This window comes from Mustela putorius, unplaced genomic scaffold (assembly GCF_011764305.1).
Source record: "Mustela putorius furo isolate JIRA1106 unplaced genomic scaffold, ASM1176430v1.1 tig00000083_pilon_pilon_pilon, whole genome shotgun sequence".
Lineage (NCBI taxonomy): Eukaryota > Metazoa > Chordata > Mammalia > Carnivora > Mustelidae > Mustela > Mustela putorius.
In genome coordinates, this window is record NW_025421273.1 from 41,646,898 (window position 1) to 41,672,672 (window position 25,775).

A 25,775-nucleotide genomic window follows, 5' to 3' on the forward strand; every position below is an offset into this window, starting at 1 on the left:
TGACTGCCCCCTGGTTCTCAGTAGCAGAGAGGCAGCGTTTAAAACCCAGAGACCCAATTCTTCCAAAAGGTTATCCCACAAAGCATGTGCTGAGCATGGGGTGGGGTCAGAAAATAAACAGCAGTGCGTGCGACTTCACTGCCACCAGCAGGACCTAGGAGAAATGCAGGCCAGGTGGAGGTCAGGAGCTGCCTCCAACAGAAGCCCCAGGTGGGAAGAGAAAACTTGGAACTGAGCTGCCTTCATCCTGTGCCCAGCCACTCCCTTTCCAATGTCAAAGATTAGGAGAAGCTGTTCTTCCTTTATGGAAGACAGGAGTTCCTGCCCCAAAGCTCAGAACCAGAAGTTTGGGGACCAAACCCCAATTAAGGATCCAAACACACCTTCCTCCCTTCCCCCAGTCCACAGTACATCACACTTTTATCCTAGGAGGTCTTCCTTCCTGTCTTGGACTTTGCAGTATTTCAGCAGGTGCAGCGAGTGTGGAACAGAGATGGCAATTTTATGGCTGGGTCCCTCCGCGTCTCGCGTCACCCTGGCGGTGGACCAGACCCCTAGCTCTCCCACCCCAACTCCAGGTAACACAGTCCTGGCGTCCGCTCTGGCCCCTTCGGGTCAGCGCCAGGTGGAGCCGACTCACTCTATAAACGGACTTGGAAAAGCAAGGCCAACTCTGATCTCTCGCACCCCGTCGCACCCCGCCGCAACCCGTGGCCACCTGCGCTTTGCGGGACCTTGCGCGGAGCGGCGCTCCCCGGAGCCCCAAAGGCCTGCCGGGGCTGCGCGCACCGGGAGGCCCGGGGCTGCTGGAGCTGCGGGACTGGCGGAGTGGCCCGGGAATGCTCCAGGGCGGGGGCAGGAAGGACCCCTCTGGAGCCTAGAGACCTCAGGCAGGCTTCCCGCGGAGCTCCGCTCTTGGAAAGGTTCCGCGACCGCGCGGCGAGGAACACGTGAGCAGCGCGGATTCGCTATAAAAACCCCCGCTCGGCTGAGCGTGATCTAGCGGGGCGGCAGCACTCAGCCACCTGCGCTGCCACAGGCCGGGCGACGGCGACGCTCCCTCCAGGACGCTCAGAACGGTCCCGAGTTTGATGCCTCGGACCCTCGGGGGCCGGGCTCAGTGCCTGCGACTAACTTTGAGGCCGGGATTGCCCTCACGTAGGAAGAGAGGCGCCGACGCCGGTAGGCGTGCATTCCCGAAAATGCTCAGGGCTTGTCTGACCTTTAGGAGAGTTGGAGGCGTCGGAGGGATCGCGGGCTAGTTGAGCGCCCGGGATCGTCCTCGGAGAAGCCCGGAAGCCCATGGGCAGCCAGAGGCCCCCGCGCCCCCGCCCCCGCCGCCCTTTAAGCCGCGGGTGAGCCCTGCGCGCTGCGGAGTAGGTTCCCATAAAGTCGGGACGCCTTTCACAGATAAAGTTTGGTCGGCTCTCTTGCACCCGGCCCCCGCCGCCTCGGCGACCCCTCTCCCCGCGGCAGGCGCGGGCGAGGAGATGGCCGCGGGCTGGGCGGCCGGCGCGGGCCCTTCCCGGCGCAAAGGGGCGCCGCGCGTGTAGCTACCGCCACGCTGACCTCCCACGGGCTGCTGTGCTGAGCCCCCGCGGCGGGCGAAGGCGGACGCCCGGAGGGCCGGGAGGCGGCGGCGTCAGCGGCCCGAGGGTCCGTATGGCCGCTCCCCACCGGCCGGTAGTGTTCGCCACGGAGCTCGCCGGAGGCGCCTCGGGCTCGGGGCTGCTGTGAGCCGCGCCGCCTGCGGGGACCGACCTAGCTGTTCCGCGGAGCCGCGGGCAGGAAACAAGAACCAGGAGGCGGCGGCGGCTCTTCCTCCCAGAGGGCGATGTGGCCGGCAGGTGCGGGCACCAGACTGCCCTGTCCCCGGGACTCTGCGCTCCGGCGGGCGGCTTTCTCTGGGAACCTCACCGCCCTGCCTTCTCACCTCGTGCCCGCCGGCCGAAGCGTCCGGGTCTTCATCAGCGCCAACCCCGAAGGTAAGTCCGTCGCTCGGATTTGTCCGTCAGTCCTGCCCGTCCGCGCGCCGGGAGCCCGAGTGTGCCCGCAGCACAGCCGGGTGCGCCGTGCGTGCCCCGCTCTCCCTTCCCCCGGCTGAAGCCGTGGCTGCCCTGAGCGCGTGGGAATTTCATTTGAATCGCTTGTATTCTCCCCTTGCTCAGTTCCTCTGCCCGCTGACGTCCCCTAGGACACCCGGTCTCGCGCCCCCGGCCCGGAACCCAATCTCGTGCCCTCCCGCCCGGGGACTCCTTCGGGTCGAGTAAGGAATGTCCGAGGCGGTAGCAGATGCTTCTCGAAGCTCCCATCCTGCCACTACTGCCACCCTTCCTTTTAGAGGGTTTCTCCGGGGTTCCTGCAAACGCAGATAGTAGTTACCCCTGGCTCCCGGCTCGGCTGCAGGCTCCTGAATGAGGGTTCGATCCTTTGCTACTTGTGCCCGCCCAGGCGAAGGGAGCCTGGGGTTCCCTGAAGACTCGCCGGTGGCGAGTGCGGTCGTGCCTTTTGCTTTGGAGGGCAGAGGATTCCTTTGCAAACCGAAGGCCCGAGGGGGTTGAGCGGAAACACGCGGTGCCGCCCGGGATGGATGGGCGCCCGCACTGTCGGGCGCTGGCATTTGGGTTGAGCTCATCTCCACATTTGGACACCGGGCTTGATCTCCAGGTCCAGAGCCTGGCCTACTCAGTCGTGTTCCTGCTCAAGGCTGGGCACCTGGGAGGCGTAAAACGCAAACTTGTTGATCTATTGCATTCACAAATCACAGCGGCTGGGCGCTGGATGAGTCGATTCGTTTCTTTTCTCCTTTCTTTCCTTTTCTTTTTCTTTCCTTTTCTTTTCTTTAATTTTCTTTTCTTTAGTTTTCTTTTCTCCTCAATACTGCCTTTGAGTTCTAGGTCCTGAATGTTAACCTTCGTTACTAGTAAGGGAAAGCAGGATGCATTTGACTTTAGCTGGATAAAACTGCAGGGATTGCCCTTTTCTAGAAAAAGTAAATGTTTGGCCAAAAGATAAGTTTGTAGACTTTTTTTATGGGCTCTTACAAGCCTTGAGTCTGACAAAAAAGTAAAAGGAAAAGTTAACAATCATTGGATAATGTAGTTTGAAACCCCAAGACCAGTTGCTTATTTAGAGAGGACTGACAGAAATAACTTTCTAAAATAATTGTAAAAAAAGAAAAAGCAGAAATCTCAGGTAAAGTTTGTGTTATGTCAAGAGGATTGAGGAAAGAAAGAGGTAACTCACAGTGATTAGTAATAGAAGGAATGTATACTTTCGAGATAGGGGCATGACCTATAACGTTTACAACTCACTTTCATAGAATTTAATACTTTAAGGAGACATTTAAGAAACTATTGTGCAATCTTTTAAGATCCTTTTAAAATCTCAGATATGTCTTCCAGGATTTTAACTTAAACCTGAATAAAGAAAACCGTGGAGATATGCAACCTATTTAAAAGTTTGGGGATATATGCAACTTAAGTGTTCAGTGTTTTGTTATTTTTAATGCTGCTTAAACGTTTTTTAAGTGATTGAGAGAATTGTGTTAGAAAATGTTTAGGCTTAAAATTTTCAATTCTTCTAAGCTTAAATGAAATCTCGTGAGTAGTGTTTAAGTCGGCTGATGTAGAACCAGCTAAAATGACTGTTTTTCTTTAAACATGTTGCTTCTAAAGTACTGTGAAATTTTTGTTAATATGATCAGTAGTTTTTCCTTTCAATTTGTATTTCCTTTGAATAGAAACCAGTGATCATGAGTTATGTTAAGTCAGCTTACTGTCAAATTCATATTTGAGATTTGTGTCATTTTTCCTAAGTTTGTACATATGATTCTTCAAATTTTCGAGTTTCTTAAAAGTTTTACCATCTATTAATCTTTGGAAAGCAAACAGGAGGAGGGAGCCATGAGCCATTCATATCTCCTAGTCACTGTTTGAGCTGCAGAGCTCGCACATGGATTTGAAAGGACCGGAAGTGTGACTTCTGTCCAAGGGGTTGTTATAGGGGGCATCATCTCAAATTTTATCCAGTTTGGAAAGATGAGGAGGGTGTATTGAATAGAAAAGACAGAGTCGGGTTTGGGTTTTTTGTTTTGTTTTGTGGGGGTTTTGTTGTTGTTGTTTTTGTTTGTTTTTGTTTTTTGGTGGACTTGTGCATGAAACCTTGCAATCTTGGTAAATGCTCTATCAGAGCACTCCACCACGAAATTTTTATGGATGCAGTTCAGGAAGCAAATGGTTGTGTTTTGGTCTAATCCATTATTAGATTCTTGGCCAATACTCAAGGGCCTCTCCACTGGCCAATGAAGATAAAAAACATTATCTCATGGTTTTCTTTCTTTTTTTTTTTTTTTTTAACAAGTGGAAATCAATTGAGGCTCTAAAGAAAAGCTGCTTTGTGTTGAACTCAGAGCAATATGTTTAAGATTACAGCAAGGGTCTCCCTTAGATTATTAATAGGTCTTACTTTGAAAGGCTTGTATGGACGTTACGCATCAGTAGTAAAGGTAACCTATGTCTTTCACATGGAAAAGTTACTTTCCCATATGTTTGCTCGTTCAGTATTTTAATTTTGATTTCCACTGTCCAGTCCTGTGAGGATGCTGGGCCAGGTGTTGTTCTGTGTTACAGATAAGGAAACTGAGGCTGGGCCAGGTTAAGCCACTTGCCTGCACCCCTATGGCAGAATGAAACGAGGTGGAGCCTTCAGAGGACCCAAAACCTCTCTTGATACTCTGGCCCAGACTAGGTTCACACCAGATTTCTGTGAAGTATCACATCCCCGTCAGCTGGATCTAGTGGCTAGTGCTCTCCTTATTCCTAAATACTGACAGCCAGAGCTGAGTAGCAGGAAGGAACATGGCTGGCCACCCTGACCCACTTAACCTGCAACAAAAGGTTGTATTAAGGGCATTCAAGGAAAGTTCAGAATGTTCTGGACTCTAATGGACTTGTTCCTATCCATAAGTATGTCTGCATCTGACCAGTCCCCACCATATTAAAGACCCTGGAGAAGATTCCTTATGAGGAGGGAATAGCATTCTCTGACTAGATAGACCTTAGATTTCATCTAGTCCCACCTTCCACCCAACATAGAAATTCCATCTGTGGCATCTGTATTAATCCTTGGAATTCTCGTAGTCACTTAGCCATTGTGTCTCTGCCAGAATGGTCCTTAGATGTCCTTGAAACAATGATTCTAAAATACATATAAAACCTTCCACTGTGACTAGCCTGAATTGTGCATGAATATACAGAGGAAAGGAGCGAGCAGAATCTCTCCCTATGTTGAAATTCATAGGGACCTAATAAGTAATCGCTTTGTCTCATTTCTTAACCAGTTTAGAACAAAGTAAGTCTTAGCTGGGGCTGCTGCAACAAAATACCATAGACCAAGTGGCTTCAGCAACAGACATATACTTCTCACAGTTCTGGAGGCTGGAAAGTCCAAGGTCAGGGTGCTGGCAGGTTTGGTTCTTCTAAGAGACCTCTTTCTGGTTTTCAGAGGGCCACCCTCTCACGGTGTCCTCACATGGCAGAGAACACAAACTCTTGTCTTTCTGCTTTTTCTTTAAAAAGGATGCTAATCCCATAATGGAGGCCCCAGCCTAAAGACCTCCTCTAAACCTAATTACCTTCCAGGGGTCCCACCTCTAACTACCATCACATTAGCTGTTAGGATTTCAACCTATGAGTGGGGGAGGGGCAGAAACCGTTAAGTCCATAACATTCTGTCCCTGCCCACCCCCAACAAATTCATGTCCTGATTACATGCGGATTATGTTCATTCCATCCCAACAATTCCAAAATTCTTGACCTGCTCCAGCATCAACTCAAAAGTCTACAGCCCAAACTCTTAACTAAAAACAATCTAAATTAAATAGGGGTGAAACTCCAGGTAGGATTTATCCTAAGGCAGAATTCCTTTCCTGCTATGAACCTGCAAAACCAGAAAAGTTCTGTGCATCCAAAACAGAATGGTGGGGCAGGCAGAAGGTTAGCATTCTCATTCCAAAGAAATGGAATGGCTCAGTCGGTTAAGGGTCTTCCTTCAGCTCAGGTCATGATTCCAGGGTCTTGGAATTGAGTCCCATCTTGGGCTCCCTGCTTTTCCCTCTTCCACTACTTATGCTCTCTCACTCTCTTTGTCAAATAAAAAAATAAATAAAAAAAAGCAAAAGCCAAAAAAAAACAAAAGATGAAGGGTCCCAAATAAGTTCAAAACTCAGCAAGGCAAATACCATTAGGTCTTAAGGCTCTCTTGGCATAATCTTCTTGGGTTTGAAGCTCTGCTTTCCACTCTACCTGGGGTGGCAGTTCCACTTCTATAAATGTAGGGGAGGAGTTGTCCACCAAGAGTCTAGGAGACCCTGTCCCCAAGGCTTTGGATTAACGCCTTCTGCCCTGTTGAAACCTAGATGATGCCTTCCCCCACCTTTAAACCAAGGTGGTGGCCCTGATTTTCTCGGAACCTCCTCTGGGGGCGTTCTTCCTTTGTCTTGAAGAATCACACACAGGCACAGCTGAAGGGCTCTAGGATCTAAGAAGTCTGGCAGCCTGCCTTCCTTTGAGCCTGTCTCGGTCTTCCTCCGTTCCAGCTGACTTTCCAGCTGACGTTTACACAGGGGTGGTCCATGGTTTACACCCATCTTAATATCCTTATGAAATGGTTGTTCGACCACACCCTTGCTGTTCCTTTCAGGAACAAGCTTTGCTATTTTTTGTAATGGGAATAAGTTGAGAATTTTCCAGATCTTTATGTTCTGGTTCCTTTTTGCTTAACTCCTCTCTCAATTCCTTCCCTCCATCCCCCTCCGAAATATACCATAAGTGCTCAGGAGGAAGTGAGCCACCCTTTCAACCAGTGTCATGGCTTACAAGTGCTACCTTCCACAAACCCTAGAGCACAGTTCAGCTACATCACTTACTACTTTGCAGCCCTCCCTTTGGTCTATTGCACGGTAACACGTTCCTTGTCATCTTAGGTGTCACCACAATGGCCATACTGTGCTCACGATTTCTATATTCTCTGAGAAGATGGAAGCTTTCTCCACAACTCTCCGCTTTCCATTCTGAGCGCTTTGTTATGGCAGCACCCTTCTTGGTGCCAAAATCTGACTTCATTTCCTAAAGTTGCCCCAACATTTACCACAGACTGGATTTTAAAGAATGGAAATTTGTAGTCTTGTGATTCTGGAGGCAAAAGTCCGAAAGCAAGGGTCAGCAGGGTCCTGCTTCCGCTGAAGGCTCTCAGAAGGGGTCCTTCCTTGTCTTTTCCTGGCTTCGGGTGGCTCCTGGTGGTCCCTGGTATACTTTGGCGTACAGCTTTGTGGCTCCAGCCTCTTCCTCCACGGTCCCAGGGAGGAAGGTCATATCCTCCCATAGTGCGGAGAAAGTGTTGTATCTCTTCCTCCTTTTACAAGGATAGTAATCCCATCATGGGGACCCCACCCTCTTGACCTCAGCCGTACCTAATCACCTCCCGAAGGTCTCACTCCACTATACCAATACTTTTGGTGGTGGGGCCTCAGCATATGAATCTGGGGGGCCACAACCATCGAGTCCATAACAGGTCAAGTCTAAAGTAGAAAGAAGGCCAAAATACTGCCTTTATTCCTGCTAAAAACTGATGCAGACCCAGAATCCTTTATCTTTTAGAGCAGAGAGGATTGTGGAATTCCAGGTTGGTTTTAGATTTTAGAAGAAAATGGCACATCTGCTGTTGATTTCCTGGGGTCTGGGGTGATACCCCATCATCAAATACGAGTGTGTCTATGAGGATACGTCTCCACTCTGCATCCATGTTCTGCTTTCTGCAGTACTGGAAGGGTCTTATCTGCACTGTCCTGTAGGGTAGCACGAGCTAAATACGGCTCTTGAGCTTTTGAAATGTGGCTGGTGTGACTAAGAATCTGAATTTTTAGTAGAGTAACAAACTTAAAATAGACACGTGTAGCCAGCTACTGGCTACTACACTCAACACCAGGCTCTGAGTGAAGACATCAGGACTCCAAGTGTTGTTGTGTCTGTTAAGGTCGGGTTTTGCCACGGGTGATTCAGGTCACTTAAGGTTTGGCTGCCGGGTGAATTGGGGAAAAATTTTGGTTTTCCACACTGTGGGGATTTTGGAAGTACAGGTAAGAACTGTGGACCTCTTGGGGGAAGTAACAGCTTTTAACTTAAGGCAAGTACCATTTTTCCAGTGCTGAACCTCAGGATGGCATCAACTTATCCCCTCCCTCCCCAGTCACTGTCAGCAATGGACAGGGCATAAACCTGCCCCTTCCCCTCACCCAGTAGACAGAGTTGACCCTTTTATAATTTAAGACATGGGGGATCAGAGAAGAATGACAGATTCACTTATAAGAGAGAATGAAGTCACTGGGCTATTGGTGTTCAGATTTTCCTTCCAAATGCCTCCAACCGATTAAGATACTTCTCGCCTGAGGAGTAAGAAACAGTTCCATCCAGGGCGACTGGGCTCGTGGATCCCCCTCTGTGTGTTGGGAAACCTTGGAGGAAAAGATACTCCCCAACACCTACTTTTGTTCATTTCCCGCCCACTCAGATTTATGCAGTGCATTTGACAGGGTCACTGTGCATGTTGAGAGCCTTGCACGTCTGTCCCCAAATGTTAATGATCAGATGCTTTGTCCAATTCCACTTAGACCTTGTACGCTGCATATTTTTGTATCTCCCTGGATGCTCTTCTCTCTTCTCCATATCTTTGGCATCTTAGTAGGAAAGCTTATTCTCCATTTTGGCACAAGGCACAGTCAAGAGAGAAGGATTTCCCCTACATTGCTGCAACCGGTGGTTAATTTACTTTTACTTTAGCTTGTGCTCCCCAGGCAAGAGGCAGAAGGATGTGTACCAAGAAGTTCACATGAAAGCTGTGAATATTCCTTACCCTGGTTCTTCTTACCTTCCCTGCAGTACTAATTATTTCAAAGGCTCCCTGTCTTTTTTTTTTTTTTTTCACTGTTTTTGTGAGTAATCAGAAAAAAAAATACAGTTAACACAGCAAAATCCTCTTCGTGTGTGTGTGTGTATGTGTGTGTGTGTGTGTATCTACACACAGCTGTTTGATGCTTCCAGAAACCTCTTTGAGAGTTAAGAGCCTTACAGGAGAACATACTGAACTGCTATTTTACGATAAATGCACACAAAACATTTACAGTGTGTTCTACGATTGTAGGGGTGGCGTCTTCAAGTCCCTGAGCAAATGTTAATCAGGCAGGGGAGAATGTTAGTTACAAGTACGGACTGGAGAGCCATGTCAGGCTGCCTCAGTTCGCCGCCTCCATCCACCGCTTAATGCTGTGATTCCTTCACAGGTTGCTTAATTCCTTTGTTCTCAGTTTTCCAGTCTATAGAAGAGGACAGCAGCAGGGCCTGCCTCGCCCGGTTAGTGAATACATAAGTTCACGCAAAGCACTTGGAACAGTGCTGGACACGGAGCAAACTTGAAATCCGTGTTGCAGTGATTACCATTATTATCTTTATTATTCGTTTCTGCTGTGATCCACACACTGGGCAGGGATGGGTGTGGAAAGCTAAAAAGGCATTTCCTGCCCTCGAGGAATGCAGTCAATGGAGTTAGAACTCCCCAGTAAAACAGAAACCACTCCAGGTACTTGAGGGAATGCAGCAGTCCCCAAAATCATTGTAAGCATCCAGTGAGTGAAAGGGTCACCCCTGGGCATTTAGGGTGCTAAATGCCTTGCTAAAGCTGTCACCTAGAGGGCAGGAAACTGCAGAAGCCACTGCCAGTTATCCCGGCTGTGAGTTTCTACAGACACTCCCGTCTGCGGAAACCACATGGCAGCCAGCATAGTTCAGGGTGTCAGAATGTACCCCTGTCCCCTCATGGTCCACACCTCATGCAGGTGCATGCCCTGGGCAGACCCAGAAGGGCACGTGGACTCTTGTAACAAGTAAGTCAGGGAACTTCCAGGCTTCCCGTCCTCACACCACCACGGAGAGAATGAAAGCAAATGCTAATGGACACTCAGCACGGAGAGAAACAGTATCTAGTCCCGGGAAACAGGCACCTTGACTGGGTCAACCAGGAAATATTCCTGAAGCCCCTCCTCCCTCCGGAGGGCTGCCTGGGTGCTTCGCATACAGCAGCAGTGGTCTGTCTCTGCTCTCGTGCAGTTTACATCAGTGATCTCTGTGATGAGCGCCAGGCTAAAGATATGAGCAGGGCATTAGAGAGACACTGAGGAGGACTAAGCCAGTGTGGAGCTCAGAGTGCGGGTCGGGAGGGCTCCCCAGAGGAGCACATAGAGCCGGGGTGTAAACACTGTCCTCCGTGCCTGGTAATCAAATAGGAGGCAAAGCGATGATGAGACCTCTGCAGGGTATAGAAAGAGATTGTCATTATTATTCAGTAAAGAGCTTTTATCCCTTTGAACAGAGAGTGGAGCCCATGTCTTGAGGTGACACTGTTGCTTGTCCCCTAAAGATGGATCATTTAGGATGACATTTAAAGGAAAGCTGGGTTTGGAGTATGTCATACACTCTACAAATAGATTGTGACTTTAAAGTTTAGTCAATTTTCCAGGACTCTTTTTCAAGATTCTTGTCACACTGTTGGAAGGATACCGTTTGCTGTTTTAAAGGGTGCGTGGCAAGTTTGTGTTTTATTTGATTCTGTTGTCTGTTGCTATATATCAGCCCACCCCAAAACTTGGTGCCTCAAAACAACAATGATTCATCATTTCTCACAGTTCTGTGCCTGTCTGGGAATCCAGGCAGGGCTTGGCCTGCAGAAGACAGGTAGCTCTGTTCGGCTGAGCTTTTGGCGGGAGTCACTCACTCACCACATTCAGCGAGGCCTGGGCAAAACTGGGCTGGAAGATCAGAGAAGGCTTCATGCATATGTTTGGCTGTTCAGGGCTTCTCCATGGGGGCCTGCTCTCCAGCTTTTCTCCTCATTCAGGAGTCTAGCCTAGATTCCTTTTTAGGGGATTAGCAACCCTAGAGAAAGGACATGGCGGCTAGCAGTCCTCTTAAGGCCCTGGAAGTCTCCAGATGTCATTTTCACTGTGTCCTGTCTATGCAAGTCATAGGCTAGCCTAGATTTGGGGCGGTGGGGGGCGGGGGAATAGACCCTATCTCCTCATATGAGGAGAGGCAGGTACATATGGGGGTGGGGCGGGGTAGGCATTAAGGGTAGCCAACTTTGAAAGCTACCGGAACTCCCAATTGTATTTTGTAGTTTCTGTGGCCTGTCTTTGTCATAATTAGGTTAAATGAGAAAATGCATGAAAAGTGACTGAACTAGTGGTCTGGCGCATAACAAGTGCCCAATAGTGTTAACAGCTGTGATAATCAGAGTGAATTTTGAGGATTGGCAGTGACACCGTATGTGGTACTCTTCTAGAACCTTCCAGATTCCAACCTGAGAAAAACCAGAGTCTGCAAATAGGTAAAAAATACCACCATTTTTTCTGAAAAAGGTAGTAAAGGAGAATGCTTTTGTGTTTCCTAGTACTGAACACCAGGATTAGACATTCTTCTACCCACACTCTGGCAATGATGGGCCTGCAGGGGGTCTGCCCCATAAAACATTGAGCCTGGAGAGGAGAGTGACCCACACTCTGTGTGGACAGGTCATTTCCCTGCAAAAGGAGTCAGCAGGTGGGTTGAGCTTGCCTGGTTTATTTTTCCCACATTTTCAGTCAAATAAGCCACCCCTTATTTGACTGAAGGATAGGAAAGAGATAAAAGGAGTCCGGAAGGCTTATGCTCCAGAAGAAACCTCCAGTTAGGGGAAGAAGGGCTTCTCCCTGAACCTGAACATTCAGCTATTTCAGTGTTAACATTTGTACACAGTGGGATTCTTTAATTACTCAGGATCATTTAAAATTAGATCTCTGGCTTGATATAACCCAAACTTTGTCACAGCCAATATCTAACACCAGAGAAGACTGTAGGCTAGAAGGTGTGACATACTTTGTATGTAATAGCAGGAACCGTATCAACTATCAGTATCCAACACTTTTATAGGGGAAGCGCTTCACGTGCCTTGGGAAAAGTCACTCCATCTCTCTAGAAATAGTAAGTTGTTTTAATCCAGTATAGTTTGATAGTGGGTAGTTTGATATGCAGCAAGAGACAGCAGAAAAAAATACACATTTATAAACACCTTTTAAAATGGCAAGTGATTTGGGACGAGGTGGCCGAGTGGTTAAGGCGATGGACTGCTAAAATGGCAAGTGATTTGATTCCTACTGTGTGACAGGAACTTATCTACAGGGTAATTGGGCTTGATAAAGCAGGCTCACATGATTTAAATCAAAGTAAAATTGTAAGTGGTTTGACAGTGTACATATGGGCTGAATTATGGACAGTCGATGCAGAAGAAAATCTGGTGCTCCTGACTTAAAGACAGACACCTTCATATTGCTTCTTCAAAGCTTCATCTTTGATCCTATATTTTATTGAAATCAAACAGGATTCATTCTGCAAGTTAAAGTAGGTAGGCTAACATAGAATTAGAAAAAGGATCTGTGGTAGAAAGTTAATAAAAGGATAGAAACTATAGCTTTGGATGCAATTCAAAGGGAATAAAACCCACTTCTAATGAAATGCTTCCTGAAAATCTCATTTTCAATCCAAAATATTTCCAAGGCTTAGGGCACAGGTACACTCCAAACAGAGGGCCAAGCCCAGATATCAGGTGTCCTATTCCAAGAGTGCTTACAGAATCTAGCAGAAATGGAACCACAAAATTAAAAGGGTGTCTTTCATAATGCTGAACCTGATCCAGTATGGGTAGTGTCAGAGAGATTCTTGCTGCTGGAAGGGTTTCCTTCAGAGTTCATTCTAAGCATCACGGGCCGTGTTTATGAGATACCCATTGTGTACTGCTGAACTTCTCTCTCTCACTGGTTGCTGTGCAGAGTGACAAAGGACATGAGAGATCCACACTACCTTCATTCTTTAAACTCCTGTGGTAAGAGGCAAGACAAACACAACTACCAGAAACACACTGTGGCTGTGAGAGAGGTGCTTCACCATGGGCCACTTGGAGTAATTGGAGTCGCACTGTGCTGTCTGATATCCCAGTCAGGCACCAGCTGGTCAAACTTAGACAAAAGGGAAAGACCAGGATGTGTCAAAGCCAAGAAACAGACCTCTCTGCTGTAGTGCAGTGGCTGATGGGAGCACTAGGCCAGCTGTCAGTGACGAGAACAAGTCTCGGTCCAAGAGAAGGGCACCGTTTTGGAAGAGAAAGCTTTTGTTACCATAGAATCTGAGCAAAGAAGCATCGTGAACACATGGATGCTGACATTTAATTTCCTCGAGTGTCAGAGTAACTGGGGAGTATACTCAGATAATAACTGGAGGGGTTTAGGCATGTGGAAAGTATGAAGGTGAAAGAGGAGTTTGGGCCCAAGACTGCCCTCCTGAGATAAAGGTGTGTGTGGGGAGGAGAAGGGAATAGCAGGAAGCATCTGGCAAAATCAAGGCAGGAGCCCAGCCCTAATTGTGAGGTGGGACAGAGGTCCTGGGACAAGGTGCAGGCTGCTGTTGGGACCGGGACCCAAGGCCAGGGCCATAACTACTGCCTGAGTGAGTCTGAGAAGGTTGGACAAATAGGAAATAGGAAAGTAATAGGAAACATTTCCTGGCTGAGAATACCCAGCACGGCAGGTGGCCAGAAGTGTCTTTCTGGATATCTCGGAGAAAAGATTCAAGGAGTCGGTAGCAGGAAACCTTATTCAATAAAAACAAGGAATTCAGAACAATGCTTGAGAGATTAGAAAGACTTGATTGTCCTATGGAAGACAATGAGGTAGGTGTTCCAGAGAAAGGGAATAGGATCTGTCCTGGAAGTCAAGTTATTCTCATTGCTTAATTATTAGTGAACAACTATAATATTTTGCAGCCACACGTATAAAGTCAGGGCTCCATCGATGCTCTGTGGGAAAGGGAACAGAGATTGATTAGTAATGTCTGCTGTGGGTGAGGCATGGGGTGTGTTCTTGATTGTGCAGTGAATTTGCCACTGTGAACACTGTGGATTGGTGGGGGTGGGGAGTAAGCAGCAAATCTTAGGCTTTTGTTTTGGTTCTTTTGGCCAAAGCAAAGAGGACAAGCCAGAGTGAAATAGGAAACATTGCCCAAGAAATAGCAGGTGAGAAATTTTCTTGACCAAGTGACAGAACTGGTAGAATCACCACATTCTAAAGGAGGAAAAATGTGTTGCAACTGTAAAATAGACTGAAAATCTACTTGCATCTTGGTAGAATCTACATACTGCTTAGTTGCTAAGCAGAGCATATAGCTTGAAGCAGAGGCTTTCACTCAGCTGACAGTGTTCTAGAAAATTCTCTAATTAAAACAGAATTCAGTGCCACCTGGGTGGCTCATTCAGTTAATCATCAGACTCTGTTTTGACTCAGGTTGTGATTTCAGGGTCCTGGGATAGAGCCCGTGTCAGGCTCAGCATAGAGTCTGCTTGTCCTCCTCCTGCTCCTTTCCCCACCCCAGCGTGCTCTCTCTCTCTCTTTAATAGAATCTTTTAAAAAAAAGAAAAAAGAAAAAAAAATGGAATTCAGAAGCTACTGAAGTCACTGTGAGAAAAAGCAACGAGGTTAATCAGAGATACCAAATGTTAAAGGAGAAGAGAATATCTGCTGAGAACACTAGAAAGACATGAGGATAAAGTTCCCTTTTAAGCCAGGGTCTCTATTCAGAAGGCTCAGTAATCCATATGGAGAAGCAATTGCAGTAACAATAAGGAGAATATGTAGGAAAAAATGGGAAAAGACCCAGAACTTCCCACCTCGGAGGGTTTGCTGTTCGGGAGCATTCATCTGCAAAGACCTGGGGAATGAAAGCACTCATGAAATAGGAATTTCACAATTTAATGAAATCACTGTTGAACCTAAAATCTTTTTTTTATTATTATTTTATTTAATTATTTTGAGAGAGAGAGCATGAGAGTAGAGAGGTCAGCAGGAGAAGCAGATTCCCTGCTGAGCAGGGAGCCCTATGTGGGCCTCGATCCTGGGACCCCAGGATCATGACCTGAGCCGAAGGCAGTTGCTCAACCAACTGAGCCACCCAGGCGCCCGAACCTAAAATCTTACAAGGTGTGGGAGTTTTGTTCATGACCACTGCATGCTTTGGCACACATCTCACCCAGAGGTGGACTCTGTGACTTTTCTCCTTATCTCTGGGCTCCCCAACTGTTGTTTGGCCAATTGCATAGGGAAGAAATGGCAGAGCACCAGGCTCTGGACCCCAGGCGTTTAGAAACTGACCACTTCCACTTTCTAATTTGGGAAACACTTGTTCTTTAGAATCCAGGCACCCCCCATGGAGAGACCCCTGTGAGAGAAGCAAACAGACAGCACTACCTTGCCAGCAAGGAGGTTGTGCTATCTAGGAAGTGGATCTCTGCCCACGCATGGCGCTCTCCCAGCTGAGGCATAGACTAGCTAGCCTTCCCCACTGAACCCTGCCAAAAGTGCAGACTCAAGGGTAAGGTGAATGCTGTGGTTTTTCAGCCAATGATTTTGATTTGTTATGCAGGTAAAAGAGAAATCAAATTAGTAAAATAAAACAAATTCATTCTAGTGTGTACTGGCTAAGGGGCTGGCGGCTAGAATTGGCTTGGAACCCCAGGATTTGTCATAAATTTGTGTAAAGTACTTCATCTCTTCAAGCTTCATTGTTCCTTCTGACAGTGGGACATAGTAATAAGTACCTTACAAGGTTATTGTGGGAAATAAATGAAATACACAAGAACCTAAAACAATGCCTGAAATGTAACAAAGACTCTAAAATTCTAGATCAAAATTTGTTAAAGGCCCTAGAAGATTACAGAAGAGAAGAGGTATTAGGGTTTCAAGGAAATGAGAATTACTTGTATAACTTTTTTTGTAAATTGTGACAAGAAATGGTCATTATTCCCAGATAATACCACCTACATAATCACATATGCGTTTAGCTAGAGTGGACTATATAAAAACACAATTTTTAAATGATGGTTTAATGATGGTTTAACATATAACTGTGAATTCAGCCCACATTATCAGAAATTAAGCTAATAAATTCCATCTCTAAATAATAAAGCAGAACCCCATGCTTTTAAAAATTAGCCCTTAACAACCTTTTAATAACAAGTGGACCTCAATAAAATGACATTCAGACAGATTTAAAAGATACCACTACCATCTTTTAATGTAAGGTGTGCTCTGATCTTATATTAGAAACCATAATTTCTTTCACACATAAGGAGTCCTTTAATGTTGCTTTAAATCTGCATAAAGTCTTGTCTTTTTTCCAACCCCTGTTTATCTTTTAGACCCCTTGCACGGTTGGCTATAATGTTTCAAAGCGCATGCATTGTCTACTTTCACCGGAGAGGGACCACTCTTCATAAAAATGTACAGTCCCCTTTAGGAGAATTTCAGTACGCCCTAAGGGGAGTATTAAATCCCATATATGATGGAAAACTATTTCATTCCACATGGCCATAATGGTAGAATGGCCAACTCCTTATTATGTAAGTTGGTAATTCTTACTGAGTCATTGGAGCCCACATCATACTGAGCAAACAATACAGGTATTCCTGAAAGAAAGAAACAGAGAATAATAACTGGGTGTTGGTGTTTGGGCTGGAGGAGGGTAGAGAGCATGTGGGACGAGACGCATTTCTTGCCTGAGTCTGTGCAAGGTCCGGGATCGGCGGATGACCTCTTGAATCCAGAAGGAGCTAATCCTTCATTCGTTCGTTGATCCTGCTCTGCAAATCTCCACCTAGAATGGAATGAGGGAGAAGGCTCCAGAATTGAGGAGTTTTGAAACAGAACAGTTTTGATTCTCAAGTTTGGAGTTTGGTTCTGGTAGAAAATAGATATTTAGGGAGTCTGGTCCCTCTGGGGAGAGGGAAGCCAGCATGCTGAGCCTCAGCTGGGTGGAGGGAGGCGGGAGCCCGCCGTCCTTTATGTGCCTCCAATGATAATCTGAAGAAAATGAAAGTCAGGGCATAACCAGGTGCTTTGGTTCTTTTTAACTTGAGATTTTTTTTTTTTTTTAAATATTTGAAACTCCTTCTTTGGATTCAGTACTTGCTGTGTACTCTTGTGTTTCCTTCCCTTTTTCCGGTCAGAAATGGGTTTATCTCAACTGCGTCAGAGAAGAAAACCAGGTTTCACTTGTGCTGATACCATGAACATGATCAAAGCAGAGCTGTGTTCAGGGGGCAGCTCTAGTGGGTATGGAAGCTAGAGAGAGGGCTCCCTTCTCAGCTCTGCTGACCTCACACATGTATGCAGATTTCCTCTCCACCAGCACCTGTGTCTGCCATGGGGTAAGCAGTGCGGACTTCCAGGCCGTGCATTTCATCTGACACCAGGGCATCCAGGAATCACAACACCAGGATTGTAGTTTCATCACTGCCCACTGTTTTACCAGCTGTGTGACCTGAGGCAGTTTCTAGAGCCACGAGTCTCAGTCTTTCTACCGAAACAAAACCCCTATATCGTATATTTTATGGAGTTCTGTCTTAGCGTAGAAACAGTGAGCTCTAGGTAGAGACAAAGCATTGTTCTTTTAGATCTCTTTCAAATGCAGGAGTTGTGAACTGACACAAGCCAGTGTTGAGTGATTTTGATACAGTATAATAAAGTCACTAACATGTAATACACAGTATTTGTGCTCAAGAAAGGCTCATTGAGTTTCAGGTCATCTTAAGAAAAACGGAACTCTGGTTCCCAAATCCTATACCTCTCATGGTTCTGTCCCTGCTGTCTCCAGTCCCTCCGCAGGAAAGCTAACCCTCTGTCCCTGCACCCAAACTCCTCCTGCCTGGATGGCTCCTCCACTCCTTTATTACCAGACTGATAGGGCCTCATCCAGAGGCTAGCTAGATCCCCATAGGGCTGGCTGTGGAGCCCTGGCCTGAGAGTCCCTGAGGTCCAAGTTCTCGAGAAGCCACTCTCCATGCATGTAGCTTCCCATCTCCTGCTGCAGTCACTGAGGAGGGACATCGGGGGAGAAGGACGCCTGCTCCACTCCCTGCCTGGGGAGGGGGTGACCAGAGCCTGGCAGTGCAGCTCTGTGTTCTGTGCATTTCTTACCAGAACAATGGGAAATCACGCACCATTAGTGTTATGGTCTAGCTACACTGTGTCTTTGGGAACCCGTTAGGTAACTGGTCACTTTCTGAAACATTATTTTTACGGCAAATTTCATTCTGCGTTCCGTTTCAGTCATGCGCAATCAGGCTTCGGTAACAGCCATCTAGAAGCTGGACAGATGTGTTTTCACCAGAGACCTTCTTGTTGCTTTCCATTGGCATCGTGGGTGCATATGGGAGAATGTTCTTGTCCTTGAGGCGTTGTGAGGTGGTAAGGGAGACTGGTGCAGACTGGCGCGTCTGCTTTGGACAGCAGCTCTGTGACCTTTTCCATCCTGTTCAGGACTCTTCCTCCCCTATAGAGTGAAGTGAATGAAATGCAGGACTTCTGGGATCTCCTCCAGCTCCAGCAGGACACTGTTCCACTCCTTGAAGCCCCCCCCACCCCAGCAGTTCTGTTTTGTTTTATTTCTCTTCGGGGAGAGGCAGTGTGTGGTGTAGCTCTTTCTCCCGACTTTGCGAATGTGTCCTATTCCATCTTCCAAGGAAAAGCAGGAGTATTACCTGTCCTCTTGGCCTCAGAAGATGGTCATGATAATGGATGGAAAAGCACTTCTGAAACTCCTACATGAATGTGCACTAGTGATTGGTGTTTGGAACGTATAACAAGTGGCACAAGTTAGTGCACAAACATCAAAGAAATTTAGGAACTCAGACCACGTGCTTGGTATTCTGCTGGAGAGCCTGTGCAGGAAGAAATGTGCATGAGAGGCTCCTCTTTAGGCTAGCAAATGAGACTTTTAGGTCGGTGAAATCATGGGGCTTTGGGGAGGGATGTTTGCATATAAATTCGTGTGTGGAAGGGATTGGCATTCTACCCTGAATTTTGTGGTAGAATCCACGGTGTGTGCACGTACAACACACAATACATATGGGGACTAATGAGTAATAGAAGTCAGAGGTTCAGAATCTGGCTTGCATTTGAGACCTCATCCTCTGCCGTTTTCTGACTCTGTGACCTTAAATTATTCAGTCTCTCTAATCCAAGATTTGCTTATCTCTAAAATTGAAAATATCACAGGCTTGTTATGAAGCTTCAATGAGATAAAGCTTGTGAGATGCTTATCACATGCCTGGCATTTAATAAGCTCTCGTTAAATGTTAACTGGGATCATTACCATTATTAGCTCCATCATCTCTTTACCTGGGAGATGCGGACAGCTCAGCCAGGAAACAAGTGACATCACACCCGGCTCAGCTAGCTGGCAGTCACTAAAAGGAAAAAAATTCTCCTCTACCAGCGGTATCTTTGTTGCCCACTCAGTACAAGAAGGAAGGATGTGTGACATGATGACACACTTAGGAAACGTTCATCCTCTGTTTATTTATATAAAGCCAGAATGTTTATTTCCAACTGTCTGTCAGGGTTGACAACTTAAGAGGCCATAGCTATGATAAACAGTTTAAAAAGGGCTTTTGTAGAATTATCATCAGAAATAAGTTTAAAGCCAAAAGAAGAGGCGTGCCTTCTTCCTTTACAGTTCAGACCCCATTTTTATTTTATTTTTATTTTTTTAAAGGATTTTATTTATTTATTTGACAGATGGAGATCACAAGTAAGCATAGAGGCAGGCAGAGAGAGAGTGGGGAAGCAGGCTCCCAGCTGAGCAGAGAGCCTGATACGGGGCTCAATCCCAGGACCCTGAGATCATGACCTGAGCTGAAGGCAGAGGCTTAACCCACGGAGCCACCCAGGTGCCCCTCAGATCCCATTTTTAATCAGAAATTCATTACAATGAATTGAACAAATACTGATTGAGGGCTTTCTGCTTACAACCACAGTTCTAAGCCCTGAGGGTTGAATTCACAAATACTGAATAACTTTATTTAACATAGATGGGAGTTGTACCCCTTGTGGTTGTCACATTCTCCTGGAGGGACCATAACGGGGAAAGTCAAATGCTTATGTCTGTAAGGTTTCTGGGCGCGATGGTATGCACTGTGAGGAAAACTAGAACAGGGTAAGGGGAACAATGTCGGACGCATGTACTGTCTCCCAGTAATGAGTGCTCAGAGACGGTCTGTCTGAGGACATAATATTTGAACAGAGACATGAATGAAGTGAGGAAGGAAACCAAGCATTTCTGCCAGGAAGTAAGTGTAAGGAAGGAGCAGTAAGTGCAGACGCCCTGCGGCATGGTGAGCCTTTTGTATCCAAGGAGCAGCGAGATCAGTGTGGTGGGGAAGAGATGGAGACAGGGCAGCCTTCACAAAATTTATGCCCCCATATGGCAGGTGTCAATCAACCAGAACAGATGTCGTCTGTAAGCAATGGGCACGCATGCACACATGCTTTCTCTCTCTCTCTCTCTCTCTCTCAAATAGATCTTTTAAAAAATTTTTAAGTGATTCTAAGAAAATTCCAAGGTAGATTTTTTTTTTTTGGTTTTTATTTTATTTTTTAAGTTTTTATTTATTTGACTGAAAAAGAGCACAAGTAGAGCAGCAGGCAGAGGGAGAAAGAGAAGCAGGCTCCTCGCTGAGCAAGGAGCCCGATGCGGGACTCAGTCCCAGGACCCTGGGATCACAACCGAAGCCAAAGGTAGACGCTTAACCATCTGAGCCTCCCCGGCACCCCTTAAGGTAGATTTGTTAAAACCACTCTAATCTGTATTTGTCTATTTTAATTAAGCAGTCCCTTCATCATTAAGGTAAAAAACTGTGGACCCTAACCTGTATCCCCTGACTACCCCGGTTTCGAGAAACTGAAAGGGAAGGGGTGAGAGAAGCAGTTACTGCATCTGTGGAGGCAGCAGGTGGCAAAATGCCCCAAACCTTGGGAGTAAGACAACGACAAGAGAAGAAAACACCTCCTGTTCTGTGCCCCGGGCGGATAGGAAATGCTGTCTGAGGTGGTAGAGGTTGGCTCAGCCTCAGTCTCTCGGTGCTGGAAAGTGGCACAGGCTCCTTCTTGGTCTGTCTCCAGGTGGATTCTAAGCCTTGCATTTTCATTAAAGCCCCAAGGAAGCCTGTTAAAAATTCTTTGGGAAGAGTAAATGACCAAGGCAGCAAGTGAGGAGCCCATTATAAAGTTGATGGGATGAGGACCACAAGCGCTACCATGTCTGTCTCAGTGAGAGCAGCAGTTTCTGCTGTGAGCCTGATGGTGATCACCTCAGAGGCCCGCCTGAGTGTCACCTAGGGCGTCGTGCAGCCCAGCAGCAGTGGCGGTGACGTAATCCTCCCATATAGGTACAACCAGGGGGTGCTGGCCCAGCTTTCACAGCTGCTATCCCAGGGGAACTTGTACTTATTGGACCTTAATGGTAGCAGGTGCACATAACAGCCCACGAGGAGAACACCTAAGTTAACGTGTTTCAGAGCCGCTCCCCAAGGTGACCCATAGTCTCACACCAGTGATTACTTTTTCATGAAAATTCATGCATTCATTCATTAAAGACACAGCCCATGGCTGCAGCTGCCCGCCACTTCCCCTTGGCCAGTCTGCTGGGGAGGCTGAGGGAGCTTGGGTTACAGAAGCTTTCGTGTTGTTAACGATGACAGAGACTCATGTGGCTTCGGGCTCTGGAATCAGAAAGCACTGGGTCTGGTATCTGCATTTCACTACTTTGGAGCAGTGTGTCATCTTCCTCAACTTCTCTAAGCCTTGGTGTCCTCATTACCGACACAGGGCTAAAAATAGTATTTGGCTTAGAAAGTTTGTATGAGGATTAGTCGTGTATGGAAAGCACTTAAGCACTGGGCCTGGCGTAATAGACACACTAATGCTAGTTGTTGTTATGATAATTCAGAATGGAAGTACAGTTAGTGTGCGTGTGTGTGTGTGTGTGTGTGAGAGAGAGAGAGAGTTGAGGGTGGGAAAGAGGAGGAAAAGAGGAAGAAAGAAAGGGAGAGGAAAGAAGGGGAGACTATCCAGGAAAAATACAGCAGCGGGTTGTGGGGGGTGGAATTAGAGGTGTGCCAAGTTTGTGAAGACTAAACAAACATTCAAGGTCCTTATAAATTTTATCAGAGAAATTACATAAAGCCAAGAGAAGGATAGGCTGGAATGGGCTCTAAATTATTTAAAATAAAAAAAGAAATTATTTTAGCAGAAGGATTTTGGATGGTCTTTGGGCGTGATGAAAGATTGCCTTTATTCCTGACCACTTACTGAAGTCCTAAATACACAGTGAGGTGAAACACACTTTCTGAGCATCCCTGAAACAAGATAGCAGTTCAAGAGTGCTGGGGTTGTGTCTGGTTGTGACTATGATGGAGATGCCAGAGTAGGACTGCAAGGTAGTTAATTGCCGTTCCGTTCATTTGTGCTTGAACTAACCAGACCAGACCAAGGGAGATTGTGGATCCAGACTCCTTTGAATCTACCCGTCCACTCCCAGTGCTCACAGATAACTGTCAGCTTCATTTAGTGCCTGGCTGAATTCAGATGTGGTAGGTGATTATTTTCTATCAGTCACTAGCTCTGTAATGGGAAGATATGAATTGGAGCAGCTTGCTGAAAGTGACATAGCTTCGTAACCCTGTGTACTCAGCATTTCAGAAGAGCTTGCTTTGCTTTTGGTGGATATGTGATTGGTAGAGTTTCTCCCTCCCTTAGGTAAAATGATGTTTCTCTATCCTCTCTCATCCCAGAGTCGTGTTGTTTATCGTTTTGATTTTTTACAATCAGCTGACCTTTTTTTCCAAAATAGGTCATTTTGTGGTACAGTCAGTAAACTCGGTGTTCTGGAGATTTTTGCCCAAGGAGGTTGACTATATTTATATCTGGATGTGTCCATATGTCAAACAGATATTTCAGTCTATATCAGAGAGCTGTTGAGGTTGTAGCATTATAAAATTCCGTGGGAAACAAATACCCTTCACATATAAGCAGACATTTTCAGGAGTTCAAAAAAGATCTAAAAATGAGGCTTTATTCAATAAGAAAATCAGAAGCAAAAATACAGAATCTGGCTCTTTATTATTAATTGCAATCATATTCTATGTACATTTGTAAATGCTGAATTTCCCATTTAATTTCTAAAGACTAATCTTGTTTAGATGTGTATAGTATATGTTTTTAAAATACTGGGGTGCCTGGGTGGATCAGTGGGTTAAAGCCTCTGCCTTCGGCTCAGGTCATGATCCCAGGGTCCTGGGATTGAGCCCCACATGGGGAAATCTCTGCTCAGCGGGGAGCCTGCTTCCTCCTCTCTCTCCCTTCCTGCCTCTCTGACTACTTGTAATCTCTATCAAATAAATAAATAAAATCTTAAAATACTATAGTCATCTAATACCATTTTCAATTAAAACAACATGAGAGACTATGGACTCTGAAAAACAACCTGAGGGTTTTGAAGAGGCGAGGGGTGGGAGGTTGGGGGAGCCTGATGGTGGGTATTAGAGAGGGCACGGATTGCATGGAGCACTGGGTGTGGTGCAAAAACAATGAATACTATTACTCTGAAAAGAAATTAAAAAATTTTTTAAAAAACAATAACATCTGCAGGGCGCCTGAGTGGCTCAGTGGGTTAAAGCCTCTGCCTTCAGCTTGGGTCATCATCTCAGGGTCCAGGGATCAATCCCTCATTGGGCTCTCTGCTCACTGGGGAGCCTGCTTCCGCCCTCCCCTGCCTGCCTCTCTGCCTACTTGTGATTTCTCTCTGTCAAATAAATAAATAAAATCTTAAAAAAAAAAAAAAAACGACATCTGCAAGATGAAGAAAAATACAGAGCATTTGTTTTTGGCATAACTTTTCTGCCATTAGAGGTATACTGTCAAAATATGCAGGAGTGTTTACTGCCCAATCTGTAGGGTAAAATGAATCTCAAAATAGGACTCCTTGCCATTTAGTACTTAAAATGACACAAATTTCAAAAATATTGAAATCACATCCAAACAATTATGTCGTAGCCCAGTCCAGCCTATTCTGTTGACTTGATTGCTACCTTTCCAGAAAAGTAGAGGTGTGGAAGGAAAAGAAGAAATACTTTGTGATAGTAATGGCAATATTAAATAATTCCATTTTAAAAAGGCAGGTAAGCCCTCAAGATCCAGATATCTAATGCTATAGTTCTAATGGGGGAGCTGCCATGAATTATACCGACTAGTAAGATTTAATTGACCCTACTCTGAACAATCTCTCTGTAAAGACACACAGGAGTATGTGATGTGGCATTTCTATCCAGGAGCTTACAATTCAGTTACTGACAATGACATTGGAAGTTACAAAGCATCCAACAAACATAAAACATTTGAGCCTGGCGATGGGTATTAAGGAGGGCACGGATCGCATGGAGCACTGGGTGTTAGACACAAACAATGAATCATGGAACATCACATCAAAAACTAATGATGTGTGGTGACTAACATAACATAATTTTTAAAAAAAGTGAATTCACTTCTGTTGCTTCTGTAATAAGTTATTACAAATTTAGTGGCTCACAACAGTACAACAGTACAAATTTATTTTCATAAAGTTCTGAGGATCAGAAGTCTGGGCTAACGTCAGGGTGTTGGCAAGGTTTTCATTAGTTCTGGAAGTTCGAGGGGGAGAGTCTGTTTCCTTGCCTTTTCCGGTTTCTAGAGTCTGCCTGTATTTCTTGGTTCATGGTCTGCATCCAACTTCACGCCAGTAGGGCAGCCTCTTCACCTCTGTCTCTCTCTCTCTTTCTCTGACCTCTGCTCCCATTGTCCCATCTCTACCTGTGACTCTCACTGGACCCTTGTGATCCTTGGGCCCTCCCAGATAATCCAGAAAAATATCCCCATCTCAAGTTCTTTTCTTAATTCACAACCTCAAAGTCCCTTTGTCATGTAAGGTAATGTTCACAGATCCGAGGGATGAAGATATGGATGTTTGTGGGTGGGAGGGAGGGCATTATTTAACCTACCAAAATTTTAAGCAACCAAAAAATTATGCTTGCTCCCTCCGTTTGAAGGTACAATTATAAGTCTTTGTCTTCAGCTTCATTCCCCACCAAACCCCTAAATACATTGTTTCTGGCTACAGTCCGTCCTTACCCTCTCTCTCTTCTCTGCCTTTGTGAATCCCTCCGTCTCTTGTTCACCTTTCAGAATCCTACCCTTCCTTTAAGAGCAATTTCTCATGGGGTGTTCTCCCTTCAGTACTTGTGGTTTTCCCAAATTAGCCAAGACCCTTTGTTTCAGGAGACAGAAGCCTGCCTCAAACTGATTTAATCGAGAACTGGAGACATCATTAACTTGAGTAATCGAATTGTGTAGAGGCAAGTCAGGGGGAATCTGACTTCAGATATAGGTAGGATCAGTGTCCTGGTTTGGGCTGCTGTAACAAAACATTATAGGTTTGGGTAGCTTAAACCAACAAACATTCATTTCTCAAAGTTTAGGAGGCTGGGAAGTCTAAGAGCAAGGTGTCAGTACATTCATTTCCTAGTGAGAGCCTTCGTCTTGGCTTGCAGATGGATGGATGCCTTCTTCTTATGTCCTTGCATGGCAGAGAGAGATGGCTATGGTCTCTCTTTCTCTTTGAAGAGCACTGCTCCCAATATGGCCTCCATCTTCTTGACCTTATCTGGTCAAGATAATTGCCTCCCAAAGATCCTACCTCCACATACCATCGCATTTGGGGATTAAGATTTTAACATGGACTTTGGGGGGCGGGGCACAAGCGTTCAGTAGGTAA

The 25,775-nt window shown here is 46.0% G+C and overlaps 1 protein-coding gene across 1 annotated transcript in view; it reads left to right on the forward strand.

Annotated features, from left to right (window-relative positions):
• Positions 1-786: 786 nt before the first annotated feature.
• Positions 787-25,775, forward strand: part of NWD2 (NACHT and WD repeat domain containing 2) — a 181,416-nt gene continuing 156,427 nt past the window's right edge. The window contains exon 1 of the mRNA XM_004763978.2: positions 787-1,985. Coding sequence (XP_004764035.1) covers positions 1,835-1,985 — 151 coding nt within the window. The 5' untranslated portion in view covers positions 787-1,834. The remainder of the gene's footprint in view (positions 1,986-25,775) is intronic.